Below are 15,423 nucleotides of genomic sequence, written 5' to 3'. Positions count from 1 at the left end.
TTTAAATCAAGTGAAAATTGATGATAACCTGCTACAGAACCGGGAGATATGCATGAAATATGTCATATATGGGATTTTCGATTTTCAAGTGAGTAAAAGATATCGTATCGTGCATGATCGAGTATCGCGAGCTGTGAGCACAGCCCTACTCGTATTGGCAATTAACTGCAATTAAATATTATACTTATCAGCCTATTCGGTTTTTAGCCATGTTGAATTTAGTTCGTTTGGTCCACGGTAGGCGTCGCTTATCCGCGCGATCTTCACGAGACTTGTGCGAGACTTCGAAACGTGAAGTGTCAGCCAGGTGTCAGCGCCGCCACTTTGAAAACTGTTTTCCAAACAAAATATTGCACAAAAACGAGTTTAAATGACGATTACTGTCTACTTTTTTCAAACTTTCCTGATTGCTAGCAAAACAAACAAAACTTCCGGCTTGATTACGTCAGCATTCGAAAGAGGGCGCGCGCGTCTTTTGACAACGCTGGCAGACGTCAGTCACTTTGATTTCCGCTGTCCGTTTTACTTCTGTCCTACGATGTCTCGCACAGGTCTCAACGAATCTCGTTTACGGCCATCGCTTTGACCGATATATTACAGAGCATATTTCAAACACTCAGAACTTGCTATAGCAGTGACACAATAGCGATCAGAAATGCATTCCGATATTTAATAAAATGAGAGAGAGAATTTTGATGATAAATTTGCCTTCATTTCTCCTTTAACCAATCACATTCAAGCTCGTGCTCAAAAGTCATCATCGTACACCGGTCATCACTGGCGTGATTCTGATTATCCCCGAATAAAGATCAGCTGTTTCTGCAGAATTTTCTTGGTTTCATGTGACTGCTGAAGCCATGGTCCTTAAAGAGCTTACCGAGCATGTACGGGATCTCATTGTGGAAAGCTGCCAATTAGGAGAGGATGAACAAGTGGAGAAAATGGGGCATCACAGTGACCTCACCAAGAGCAGGATGTCCCTCCAAAATAGACAAAAGGACAAAAACTTGATCAGAGAAGCTGTCAAGAGTCCTACAGTAACATTAAAGGAGTTGCTGGCATATCAGCAAAGTACATGCGTAAGTGTGTACACACTTGTATAATGGGGCGTGTGCCTGTGCTCACAGTTAATCAATCACATTCAAGCTCATGCTGAAACAGAACTCGGACATTCTGTAAAGCTGCTTTGTGACCATGTCTATTGTTAAAAGCGCTATAAAAATTGACTTGATCTACAATAGGCCGTTTGCAGGAATTGGTCACGTGTCAATTTTCCCCATAGCAACAAGCCCGTGGTGGGCAAGCTAACTTGACATTCCTTGACAGCCATAAGAGTTTGACTGGCGATGCGAAGCAATCCATTTCTAGAATAGCTGTTTTTACCTTTTCTGCTGTCTTTTTTTTGACCCGAATTTGCGTGTGTACTTGGAAAACGTTTGTGGTTTTAACTTCTGTCGTAAGTTAAAGCGAATCATTGGCCGTAAAAGAGAGTTTCTTGGACTCAAGTTGGTCGCCACCGAAAGAAATTGATTATCAAACAACAAGTACCAAAGGAAAAAGAAATCTAAAATCTGGTGTTGTACCTTGTGTTTTTAACTGGAGTGGTACTGTAAAGCAAAGAAGAAAAATCGTACGACAAGTCGACAAGTAAGAAACTGATTCAAATACATAAGAAGCAATGCTACGTTTGCAAAAGAAACCGTGCAAAAGGGGTTTTGAGCGAATGATGAAGGTAGAAAAGCAGAAATTATAAGTTATAAACATACCTGAGAGATCCGCTATTTCGCACGTGAATTTCTTTCGGCGGCGACGAACTTGAGTCCAAGAAACTCTCTTTTACAGCCGATGATTCGCTTTAACTTACGACAGAAGTTAAAACCACAAACGTTTCTTGGACTCAAGTTGGTCACCGCCGAAAGAAATTCACGTGCGAAATGGCGGATCTCTCAGGTATGTTTATAACATAATTTCTCCTTTTCTACCTTTTATCATTCGCTCGAAACTCCTTTTGCACTGTTTCTTTTGCAAACATAGCATTGCTTATGTATTTGAATCAGTTTCTTACCTGTCGACATGTTGTACGATTTTTCTTCTTTGCTTTACAGTACCACTCCAGTTAAAAACAGAAGGTACAACACCAGATTTTAGATTTCTTTTTCCTTTGGTACTTGTTGTTCGATAAACAATTTCTTTCGGCGGCGACCAACTTGAGTCCAAAAACTCTCTTTTACGGCCAATGAGTTGTTTTAACTTACGACAGAAGTTAAAACCACAAACGTTTTCCAAGTACACACGCAAATTCGGGTCAAAAAAGACAGCAGAAAAGGTAAAAACAGCTATTCTAGAAATGGATTGCTTCGCATCACCAGTCAAACTCTTATGGTTGTCAAGGAATGTCAAGTTAGCTTGCCCACCACGGGCTTGTTGCTATGGGGAAAATTGACACGTGACCAATTACTGCTCACTCCCTGCATGTGATGATCTCTCATATTCTTCTCACCCATGTCTGAGCAGTGGAATAGGGTGGCTCGACAGATGTTTCTTTTTCTCATGGAAAAGAAACCTCCAGGCCCACCTTAATCACCCCAAACCATCAGGGTATTATATAGAAATGGGTGGGGGGGCATGCTCACTCGAGAAAATTTGAAATATTGAAGCAAATTCAGCATAACCTAAACTTCACCGAGACTTAAAGTGCATTTACATTCGGAGATCCTTCGGCGCTAAATCAAATGGTGCTAACCCCCCCCAAAATCAATTTTAATTCCACCTTGTAATGCGACAAAACAGGACAAACACCAAGGGGGATAATACTTTTGCAAGACACTGTATATTCGTCCTGCTGAAATGGAGTTAGTAATACGAGGCTGAATGGAGGACTGTGATGTCATTGATCTGCCTAGAGAAGCTGCAACTGGAACATTTGCATCTTGGCATCCTTGATGTCGATGTCCTGTTTTGAATACAGCTATTACATCATCGAGCATTTTGCAAATCCGCTGTTTTCACTACAGCCTCAGAAACACTCTCTGCTGAAACAGCTAACGAAGGACTTTTGTCCAAAGCATTATTTCACTGCAAACTTTGTGTACTACTTCAAACATTTACCGCCTCTTTAACCTCGTTATCACAGCCTAAATAACAATGGTGTGGTCCTTACCAACTTCAGTAAACCCATAGCCTCAGGTGACCGACAAAACACAACAGGTTTCAACATGTCGGGGTTTTTTTTTCCCAAAAATTAAACCAACATTCAGTAACCAGGTGAAAAAAATAAGTACACTCTAAGGCAGTAGCATGTAGAACCATCTTTAGCAACAACAACTTGAAGTAAACATTTTCTGTAGGAGTTTGTCGGTCTCTCACATACTTTTTAGAGAAATTTTGACCCACTCTTCTTTACAATACTGATTTTTGAGGGCATTCATTTACAGTGGTGCTTGAAAGTTTGTGAACCCTTGAGAATTTTCTATATTTCTGCATAAATATGACCTAAAACATCATCAGATTTTCACATAAGTCCTAAAAGTAGATAAAGAGAACCCAGTTAAACAAATGAGACAAAAATATTATACTTGGTCATTTATTTATTGAGGAAAATGAGCCAATATTACATATCTGTGAGTGGCAAAAGTATGTGAACCTCTAGGATTAGCAGTTAATTTGAAGGTGAAATTAGAGTCAGGTGTTTTCAATCAGTGGGATGACAATCAATCAGGTGTGAGTGGGCACCCTGTTTTATTTAAAGAACAGGGATCTATCAAAGTCTGATCTTTACAACACATGTTTGTGGAAGTATATCATGGCATAAACAAATGAGATTTCTGAGGACCTCAGAAAAAGTGTTGTTGATGCTCATCAGGCTGGAAAAGGTTACAAAACCATCTCTAAAGAGTTTGGACTCCACCAGTCCACAGTCAGACAGATTGTGTACAAATGGAGGAAATTCAAGACCACTGTTACCCTCCCCAGGAGTGGGCGACCAACAAAGATCACACCAAGAGCAAGGTGTGTAATAGTCGGCGAGGTCACAAAGGACCCCAGGGTAACTTCTAAGCAACTGAAGGCCTCTCTCACATTGGCTAATGTTCATGAGTCCACCATCAGGAGAACACTGAACAACAATGGTGTGCATGGCAGGGTTGCAAGGAGAAAGCCACTGCTCTTCAAAAAGAACATTGCTGCTCGTCTGCAGTTTGCTAAAGATCACGTGGACAAGCCAGAAGGCTATTGGAAAAATGTTTTGTGAACGGATGAGACCAAAATAGAACTTCTTGGTTTAAACGAGAAGTGTTATGTTTGGAGAAAGGAAAACACTGCATTCCAGCATAAGAACCTTATCCCATCTGTGAAACATGGTGGTGGTAGTATCATGGTTTGGCCTCATGTTTGTCTCAGGAATATTCTGGTGTGGAGTGGAGTTCATCGTTGTCCTGTGGCTGCAAAACAAGCCCAAATTGTGTGTCTCTCTCTGGTGGGTTAGCTTTTGGCTTTTTCTTCATACCTCTGAGCATTAAGCAGTCTAATCTTGGACTGAATTTGCTGGGACACCCACTCCTGGGAAGATTGGATTTGAAGGCTCTCCATTTATAAGCAGTCATTCTCACTGTAGAAGGGTGTAGATGGCCTTATAACCCTTCCGAGATTGATGTGGAGCAACAATTGCTTCTCTGAGGTTAGGGCTCATGTCATGTTTTCTTGGCATGATGTAGACACACAATTGAGTGCTCCAGAACACCAAACTGCCAACAGTTTTGCTTTGTGCCCACACTTCTTGATGATCCATTAACCTTGTGGATTTCATTAGTAACACCTGGCTACTATTTACTCTCTTCAGGAGTGTGGAAGTAGGAAGGGTGCGCTTATTTTTTCACACCTAGTTTCTGAATGTTGGTTTACTTTTGGGGGGAAAATGACTACATATTGATATCCGTTGTGCTTTTCTTTGTTCTTACCTGAGGTTATTTGTTTGTTTATGGGAGTTAGAGAGGACCAAATAATTATTTAGGTCCTGATAAATGAAAATGAAGGATTCAAAGGGTGTACTTTCTTTGTATGTGTTCATGTATATATATTTTTTTGTTAAGATGTGTTCTGTTTTGCTTGTTTTATCCACAGGACGCATTGATTACACAGAGATTCAACAGGCATTTAAAGAGCTGGGGATGAACATATCAAAGGAAAAAGCAGAGAAGATTCTTCAAAGGTAGTGATAAAACCAAAACTCACTAACACGATCGCAGAGCACGCGTCAGCTTTATATCATCAAAGAGTCGTACCAAAAAAAAAAAATTGCTTTCAAACATTTTGTACAAATTTAAATTAAAAAGTTAATTTATTTATTTACTTTCTTACCTGCTTACTTATTTTTGCTTTGAGGGCTTTTGCTGACACAATGACAGTGAGAGACTCATGACTCAGTCAACCTTTTCAGTGATAAACTGTCTTTAGGCTGCTAGAGTGCTCGAGTAAGTGATAAAACCATAAGCTGCATCCCAAATGACAAATACTGACGAGCAGCGGAATGTTTCAAGAGACCCAATAAGGCAAGGAAAAAGCCAAACACGTTTGTGTGTCGTAGGCATCACTGGAGCCTATAATCCATTTGATCTTCCCTCTCTCATTACCCTGAGCGTGTGTGTGTGTGTGTGTGGTCACAGAGAGATAAAGTGAATTATTTGGGATCGAGCTGTAAACCAGGTAGAGAGTTGAGTCAGAAACTGATAGAAAGTACTATACTGTAACATGAGCATTATATATAAACATGTAAAAGATCTGATGTGGTTCAGTGTGAAACTATAGTGGGCACCAAAGCATGAAATAATTTTTAAAGGAGAACTGAAGGCAATTTTTTATTTTTTTTTAAATTATCAAAATTCTATTTATCTCATTTTATTAAATGTCGGAATGCATTTCTGATAGCTATTGTGTCACTGCTATAGAGGTTTTTCACCTGACGTCACAGGGTCACGTGACGCCCCGGTGTCCGCCATTTTGAAGGTCAAGCTAGCTAATGTCAACAACATAGCTAGTATGTTACTGTAGCAATGTTTACGTTCAGTCATTTGGATGACTGTTAAAACCTTTCAGTCTCAAGTTTTTCCTTTTACTGTATTTACTAGTTTACTGAGCTAGTGCGCTCAGTAAACTAGCCGGGAACTAGCGCGCTCGGGCAGGCCGGGAACTAGTGTGCGCCGGAGCGCGCTAGCTCCCAGCTTGCCCGAGCGCGCTAGCTCAGTAAACTAGTAAATACAGTAAAGGAAAAACTTGAGACTGAAAGGTTTTAACAGCCATCCAAATGACTGAACGTAAACATTGCTACAGTAACATACTAGCTATGTTGTTGACATTAGCTAGTGCTAACAGCTAGCTGCTAGTACACTGCTACAACACAGACACCGACCCTAATAATACAGTTCTTGGTCATTGCCTGGTAACAGCAAATTTATAACGGGCCATGTCTCAACAGACTAAGAAGTTATTTCAATGACATTTAATAACATTTTGTTCATCCTGAGGAACGAAAGTAAATGAAAATGTGAACAAACCTTAGCTGTAATCAGATGGCGACCACCGGCTCCAGGGACGACCCGCTGATGTAGGCATGTTACCCAGCCTGACACAAAATATTTGTAGGCATCCAAACTCTTATACGCTTTCAGATCAATACCTGTGTATGGCGATGGGTTTTTAACGACATAGGTATACAGATCATGTGGGATACAGATATACAGGTATACAGATCTAGCGGGAGTCGCCATTGTTGTGACCGCCAAAATGGCGCCATCTACTTGTCGACATGGCAACGGTCACGTGGGTCGAAAACCTCTATAGCAAGTTATGAGTGTTTGGAATACGCTCTGTAATATATCCGTCCATATGTCAAAGCGACTGCCGTAAACGAGATTCGTTGAGACCTGTGCGAGACATCGTAGGACGGAAGTAAAACGTACAGCGGAAATCAAAGTGACCGGCATTTGTCAAAAGACGCGCGCGCCCTCTTTCGAATGCTGACGTAATCAAGCCGGAAGTTTTGTTTGTTTTGCTAGCAATCAGGAAAGTTTGAAAAAAGTAGGCAGTAATCGTCATTTAAACTCGTTTTTGTGCAATATTTCGTTTGGAAAACAGTTTTCAAAATGGCGGCACTGACACCTGGCTGACACTTCACGTTTCGAAGTCTCGCACAAGTCTCGTGAAGATCGCGCGGATAAGCGACGCCTACCGTGGACCAAACAAACTAAATTCAACACAGCTAAAAAACCGAACAGGCCGATAAGTATAATATATAATTGCAATTAGTTGCCAATATGAGTCATGATAAAAGGTTACTGAAACCGAAAACATAACTGAATAAGATGTTAATTAAGAAATAAAGCAAGTTTAAAAATGACTTCAGTTCTCCTTCAATATACAGTTTTCAGCAAGCCATGGCTTGGCAAATGTGCAACTCTGGGCCAACTATTTTAGAAGTTAAAGACTTCAAAAAGAAGATAGTGTCGAACAGTCCCTGAAAATTTGAAGCATCAAAAGTAATGACTCCTGGAACATGGCTATTTTTAGAAACACGCCTTTATTCAGGGCACGACCCCATTTTTAAAGCTTCCATATCGCCAAAACAAAATTTTGCACAATAGTTGTTGGGTAAAATGACATTACTTACATAAAGGATGAAGCAAATCCAAGATGGTCAGTCAGGAGGCCTCTGTTGATTTGACATGGAATGACCCAGTATATAATCTTCATCTTCGGTAGTCTACATTACACACTACATGGCCAAAAGTATTTGGACACCCAAGCATCACATCTATACAAGATGTTTCAAAAAAAAAATTGATATTATTTGAGATGTAAATACCTCAGAAAGTACATGGTCTAGGCAAATGAAACTGAACAGGCTTAACGTTGAGCAATATAAGATTTATTTCTCACAATTTGAATGAGAAATTCAAAGGTGCGTGGATTCAATGAACGATTTCACAAATTTTCAACATGCCTGAGACACGGCACACTTCAAGTCGGTAGTCGAGCTCCTGCCAAACACACTGCAACATGTCTTTCTTAACAGTCTTTTCTAGGAACAGTGCATTTTTAGAGAATTCCCTCATAAATGCATGCTGCACAGTCTTGTTCGAGCGTACTCTAACACACAGAACGCCTTTTCTTTTCCAGTGAATGGCATTTCTGTACCGAAAAAGATAAAAAGAAAAAACATTGAACATAAAATTTTGACCTGTTTCCACGCATGCTGTTAAAATTTGAGGTCAATTGAATGAGAATTGGCAAAATTATTAGATTGTGAAATGATCTCAGATTTTTTTTGAAACACCCTGTATAATCCCCGTAGGGATTAATTTAAAGTTATAACCACCTCCGCTCTTCTGGGAAGGTTTTCTACATTTTGGATCATGTCTGTGGGAATTTGTGTCCCTTCGGTCAAAAGAGCATTAGTGAAGTCAGGGACTGCTGTTGGACAAGAAGGTCTGGCTCGCAATCGATGTTCCAGTTCATCCAAAAGCTGTTCAGAGGGGTTGAGGTCAGGCCACTGGAGTGCCTCCATACCAAACTCTTTGTGCACAGGTACACTGTCATGTTGGAACAGGAAAGGGCCTTCCCTAAGCTGTTGCCACGAAGTTGGAAGCATACACTTGTCTTGGAAGCATACACTAGTTACATGTCGGTCCTGGGATCGAGATGCTGACCTCTTCTGCTCCTCAGACCTGCCTGATCCATTCTGGTGCCCTGTGTCTGGTTGGCGTCTCATCGCATCACTCCTGTGAAGGGCGGCCCCATGTGGACAGTTGGGGGTCGCGCCTGGAGGACGCTCTGGACTCTTGCAGTGGTGCTTTTGTGGCTGGGGACTGCAGTTGACTTGCTCACTTTGGGACTACGGTTGTCGTGAATGGTTTTGCGCTCGGGTTTCCGTCGGTGGGGGGTTTATAGCATCAATGAAGCTGACTTTATGTTAGGACTGTTAATGTTGTAGTCATGTTGTCTGTTGTTGCCCGGATGGGTTCCCTTTTGAGTCTGGTTCCTCTCGAGGTTTCTTCCTCATGTCGCCTGAGGGAGTTTTTCCTTGCCACCGTCGCCACAGGCTTGCTCATTGGGGATAGATTAGGGATAAAATTAGCTCATATTTTAAGTCGTTCAAATTAGGGATGTTAACCGATGACCGTTTGACCGATGGTTGACCGAATCAGCGTCAACCGGTTAAATTTTTTTTTGGTTGTCGGTTAAAACAAAAGAAATCAATCGTTTTGAAGCTGCCGATTTTGGAGCGGAGAACCTGGAATTCTGTGTTGTAAACGCTTGGGGCATGCCATGCGGTGTAAGGACGACAGCTGACAAATCAGAAACACCCATTCATGTCCCGCCCCAGTTGAAGACAGCTGCCACTCGGCAAAAGAAAAGTGTAGACACAGGCTTTTTAGCTTACAAATTACTATTCTGTTTTTTTTTTTTTTAATTATTATTAGAAGGCACATCGAGTTTAGTCCTGCCTTGGCCAGTGCATTCTGAAAGTATGTTTCGGTCTGTAGCCAACAATGCATGTTATTGCAGATCATATCTCTCCACACAAACTAAAGGCGCAGATGCCGACTTTTTCACGGCTGAATCGTGCAGATCTGATTTTTTTTTTGGGGGGGGGTTGGAGTGTCTGAATAATTTCATCAGAGTAAATTCTGTATTAAAATTACTAAATAAGCAAATGCCGTTACAGTCCATGAAACATAGGACGTATAAGTATGAGAAAAAAAACAGTAAATCAGAAAGTTGCACACATTTGCACAGCTTCCGCAAAAACGTGCGGAGCTTTCTGATTTACTGTTTTCTTCTCATACTTGTACTTCCTATGTTTCATGGACTGTAACGGCATTTGCTTATTTAGTAATTTTAATACAGAATTTACTCTGATGAAATTATTCAGACACTCCAACGCCCCCCCCCCCCCCCCCCCCCAAAAAAAAAAAAAAAAAAATCGGATCTGCACGATTCAGCCGTGAAAAAGGCGGCATCCGCCAAAAGGCGCGCCGTTTGCATCCCTGTTTAAACTCATAGGTTAACCGACTTTAACCGGCTAATGAGGCTCGGTGGTCGGTCAAGATTTTTTTTAGTTTTTGCCATCCCTAGTTCAAATTCTGTAAAGCTGCTTTGCGACAATGTTCATTGTTAAAAGCGCTATACAAATAGACTTGACTTGACTAAAATGTATTTGTATGCTGTAGTATTAACATAACATACCCTTCAGTAGAATTAAGTGGTCAAACCTTATTAGTTAGTTAATTATAGCTGGGTTCTTGCCCGAACTGATTCCGTAATCACATCATCAGTTTTTCTTTGGCTAATCAGACACAAGGTACACCACCACTCTTGCCGGAGCAGTTGGGGGTCAGGCGCCTTGCTCAAGGGCACTTGAGCTGGTCTAGGGGCTTGAACCAATGACCTTTTGGTCCCAAAGCTGTTTCTCTAACCATTTGGCCATGGCTTCCCCCTCAAACCTTGAAAAACAGCCCCAGACTGTTATCCCTCTTCTGCCAAATTTTACTGTTGGCACTTTTCTGTTAGTCAGCATTCTCTTGCCATCCACCATCTCCAGAGAACATGTTTCCACTGCTCCAGAGTCCAGTGGTGATGTGCTCTACACCCCTTCAGCTGACACTTTGCGTTGCAACATAGTGATGTTAGATTTGTGTGCATGGGTCATGGAAACCCATTTCCTGAGTTCTTCCAGTTCCTTTGGAACTCTGTAGTGAGCGAAGCAACATAGGATAGGTGAATTTTACTCACTCGCTCATTCCGTCAACTCTTGCTGTCGGGCATTGATGATGGCTGTCCAAAAACATCTATCCCGAATGCTGGTTTCAATCTCCTGGATCTCATAGCCGGTGTCATCCTGTAGTAGGTCAGTGTAGGTCTTCATGGGATGCTCTTGAGTTCTTCTCCCTTGTGTAGGCTGCCATGTAACCAATTTTGACACCACACTCCCTTCTGCCCTTGTACAATGTCCTGCAAAAGCCAGTCTCCTGATAGCGATTTTAGTTGTGAGATGAGGTATGTCACCATATAGTTCTTGGTTGGTCATATGTGATTTCCAGCTCGCATTCAAAACTGCTCTCAACATTCTGGTGTAACAGTCATCCAAGGCTTTCCTGATTTTCTTTGTAATGGTCCAGGTCTCACAACCATATAGCAGCATGCTTTCAACTGTGGCTTGGAATAGCTTTACTTTCATAAAACTTCCATCCATTATCTGTAGCCGCTTTATCCTGTCCTACAGGGTCGCAGGCAAGCTGGAGCCTATCCCAGCTGACTACGGGTGAAAGGCGGGGTACACCCTGGACAAGTCGCCAGGTCATCACAGGGCTGACACATAGACACAGACAACCATTCACACTCACATTCACACCTACGCTCAATTTAGAGTCACCAGTTAACCTAACCTGCATGTCTTTGGACTGTGGGGGAAACCGGAGCACCCGGAGGAAACCCACGCGGACACGGGGAGAACATGCAAACTCCACACAGAAAGGCCCTCGCCAGCTGCTGGGCTCGAACCCGGACCTTCTTGCTGTGAGGCGACAGCGCTAACCACTGTGCCGCCCCTTCAGAAAATTTTACTTTCAGAATTCTCTCCAAAGAATGTTTTATCTTTGGAGACTGAGTGGCTGTGTGGTTGATTTTTCTGCACTTGTTAGCAATGAATGTGACTGAAACACCTGAAGTTAAATATTAGAATGGAGGCCCATACTTTTGACTTTTTGATGCAGTGTATATTGTTTCACTTTAGTGCTCCGTGTATGATTTAATGTTGGTAAGTTCTATACATGTATAATATGAATGACTGACTAACAGTGCCTTGAGTTTTCCATCCTGTTGCTTAACTATAAACTTGCCTTACATTGTTTTGAGATTATAAGGGTTGTTTTGCAATCAGGGTACGCAAGCTAAAAATCACATTTAACACTTATCTTCAATATCAAAAGGCTTGACTAAATAAACTTGGTTGTTTATTGTAGCCCTGTGATAGCTCTATTTACCATGCAAAAAAACATTTGGTGATAACGTTATTTTTGGTGAATGTATGGCAATATATATCATATTTAGCAAAATTACTCGTGTCATTTAGAAAAAGTGCTTTTTTTGACCACAGGTAGCTCCAAAAGGGATGCGCTTAAATCATTCTTTATACCATAAAACAAATATTTGGTTCCATATCATTGGAAACATAGTTAAGTTTTAATGTTGAATGCCAGTAAGTTTTCAGACTATTTTGATCAAATTAGTATGTAATTGTGTCAAAAAAAAGTCCTCTCCGAGACAGCTAATTTTTCAATATAAAATAACATATCTACAATGATTATTTTCATCCTAAAATGGGGTCAAGATATTGGGACATAAATATTAGAGACAACTAACACAAAGCTTACAGCCTTATATTTAAAAGCACTATGGAAGTAGTGGATTCTGAATTGTCAAAAAAAAATGTCCTCTCCGAGAATCACTTAATTTGTTTCTCCCATCTTATAGGAGATTACACAAAACTACCATACACATGTCAAAAAATGACCTGAAATCTGTTCTTTAACTTCACTTAAAAACTGGTACAAGAAAAACACTGTCCTTCACTTAAAAACTGGTACAAGAAGCAGTTTGAGGCTACATCCACACAACGGCAATGAGATTTTATTAAAAAAAATATCGCGTCCACATGGGCAACGGATCAGTAAAATATCAGGTACATATGGCAACGCAACGCTTGCTGAAAACGATGCAATACACATACCACACCTCTACGTGCGCTGTAAGACGGTCCCATCAGAGACACCAGGACAATAGAAGAAGTAGACGCATGCGCATAAACCCCTTCTTCTACCCGGTGTGAAGCACTGTCAGGAACAAACACACAACAAGAAGAAGATGGCTGCGACTACGCGAGGAAATCGTGCCTTCTGTGTGTACAAATTAGTTTTATTAGTGTGCATAGTTTTATATAACTTAATTTTCTTATTGTGTGTGAACATTTTGAAAAGCATTTTTATATAATTTATACAACTTTTTATATTGTGTGTGAACATTTTGAAAAGCAGTCTTATCCAATAAAAAAAAGAAATTCAAGAAACGGTTCAGTTACTTGTTTGTTTAAAAGAAAAGCTGTATACAAAAGTGAATGCAATGCAGTGGTTCATACAAAACAGCGAGAGTGCTGCTTGTTCTAGTCATGTGGTTGTGACATCATCGCAAACAAATCCGTTCTACTCATCCAGACGACTTCGCAACGGCGCCGTTGCCAGATTTTTCCACTCTGGAACCCGTTCTCAAAAAGTATCGTTGTGGGGCACCCAAAACGCCGGTGCCGTGTGGACGCCAGGCCGAAACGATAAACAATTTTATCAGATTCACCTGAATCCGTTGCCGTGTGGACAGGGCCTAAATCAATTTGAATTTTGGACCCCTGCGACACAAACTTTGTACCCTGATTGTAAAACAACCCATAAGCATGTCCAGATGTTCAGGGACAACTCCCCATTGTTGAGCTTTCTCTTCCAGCATTGATGTGGATGGCACGATGACGGTTGAGTGGAACGAATGGAGGCAGCACTTCCTCTTCAACCCAGCCACCGACCTGCAGGAGATCATACGTTACTGGAAACACTCCACTGTAAGCACCTCACACACTTTTCCTGAGCGATCTGAACAGATTCATTCATGTGGCATGAGTGTTAGGTAATGAGTTGTGGGTTTTTTTTTTTTAAACTGAATTTGTCCTTTGGATGCAAAGGTGATGAATGAGGAACACGTACACATGCATTACTTTGTTAAACACTAGGGCTGTAACGATATGCGTATCGAAATCGCGATACGCAGAGCCACGATCCGTATCGCGATACAAGAAGGCAGAATCGTGGTACACCCTTTCAAACTTCTCCTCAGCCCAAAAACAGAGGCGCTTCCAAACTTCAATTTATGAATACTTTTACTTTTTATTTAAATTACATTTTAAACTTACTTAAATTACTTTTATTTTTTTATATCTATTAGTAAGTCGTTTTTTCGCCGACCTGCGACAATCTTCTGCGAGTCACGCAACGTCCACACTCGCCACTGGTAGAGCATTCGTTTCTTTTAAGCGGTCGCCATTCTGGTTGCGACGCGGGGAGCGAATCTGTAAACAAGCAGCTCATTGGCTGGCTAGGTGTGCCACAAGCCAATCACAATCACTTGACCGGAAAGGCATGCAGTGTTGCCAGATTGGGCAGGTTTAGGTGCTTTTTGGCTGGTTTTGAACATATTTTGGGGTGGAAAACGTTAGCAATATCTGGCAACACTGAAGGCATGTCTGCTTGGGCGGAAGCCTTCTGCGGCAGTTACAGTTTGACACGCGAGCAATGTTTCACCATAAAAATTCCGTAATTTCCATCTGTTTTCCACGATCACAGAAAATCATTGGCCCTATGAGAGTGAGACAGTGAGAGAGCCACCCCCCCCAAAAAAAATCTTAACGGATTTACACGATTTGGAAAAATGACTTTTTCAGAACCGAAAAAAACAGAGCTTCCGGCTCAACAGTATTATTTTGAGAAATAAAACAATCTTTGGATATACATTTGTTCATTTTTGCATACATATTACTCATTCTCTGCAGTGGTCTGAATTATTTGTTATTAAATAGTTAATGTAAGTAAATGTTAAGTCAAATTTACTACTTTAAAAAAACATTTTTAAAAAAATCGTGGGCGTATCGAATCGTGGGTCAAAAATCGCGATTCGAATCGAATCGTGAGTTGGGTGTATCGTTACAGCCCTATTAAACACACAGACAAGTGGCCTTCTGAGTAGCTTCACCTGCCATTTTATAACCATGAAAGAAATCAGGATAGACAAATATTTCTTTAAGGGGTGTGTGTGATGGTAGAGTGGTTTAATTGACTTTACTTAGCACACCATTCTCCTGTAGGTGAAGCATCTACAGGAATTTGATTACCATTTAAAGTAGTGTGGCATATTTTATTTTAGCAGTTTACATCTTCGTAAGTGCTCTGACGCAATAGAAGTTAACTTTCACGCGTGCCCACTCTAATTAGGTATGTGCAAATTTAATACTATTGCCAGCCAAACCTGCCAGTCTTCCTGTGTAAAATATTCAGATGGACTGCTATAAATAAGCACAAAGTGCATCTTTTAAAAGATTGCACAAGCGTTACAGCAGAATTACAGCATTACACAAGACGGCATAAAAGCACAGGCAGTGAGGTGAAAGTTAATTATTCCTAAGAGGTGTGGTTATTGTGGTCATTAGGAAGACTAACTGTAGTGTTATAATATGAAACCGAGTTGGCCTTGGGCTGTGCAGGGTGTACTGGTTGACCTTAGAGACAGATGGGATGAAATGTCACGTTGATCGGTGGATGAGTAAAGCACAAAACG

The 15,423-nt window shown here is 41.1% G+C and overlaps 1 protein-coding gene across 1 annotated transcript in view; it reads left to right on the top strand.

The window, feature by feature from the left end:
• The window catches only part of slc25a24 (solute carrier family 25 member 24), a 56,001-nt gene that overhangs the window by 21,072 nt on the left and 19,506 nt on the right, over positions 1 to 15,423 (top strand). The window contains exons 3-4 of the mRNA XM_060917443.1: positions 5,119 to 5,206; positions 13,546 to 13,657. Of these exons, the coding sequence (XP_060773426.1) occupies positions 5,119 to 5,206; positions 13,546 to 13,657 (200 nt within the window). The remainder of the gene's footprint in view (positions 1 to 5,118; positions 5,207 to 13,545; positions 13,658 to 15,423) is intronic.

The sequence above is a fragment of the Neoarius graeffei genome, chromosome 3 (assembly GCF_027579695.1).
Source record: "Neoarius graeffei isolate fNeoGra1 chromosome 3, fNeoGra1.pri, whole genome shotgun sequence".
In the NCBI taxonomy this organism is placed as follows: Eukaryota; Metazoa; Chordata; class Actinopteri; order Siluriformes; family Ariidae; genus Neoarius; species Neoarius graeffei.
Note: the sequence above shows the minus strand (reverse complement) of the source record. Positions and strands in the feature narration are given on the sequence as shown.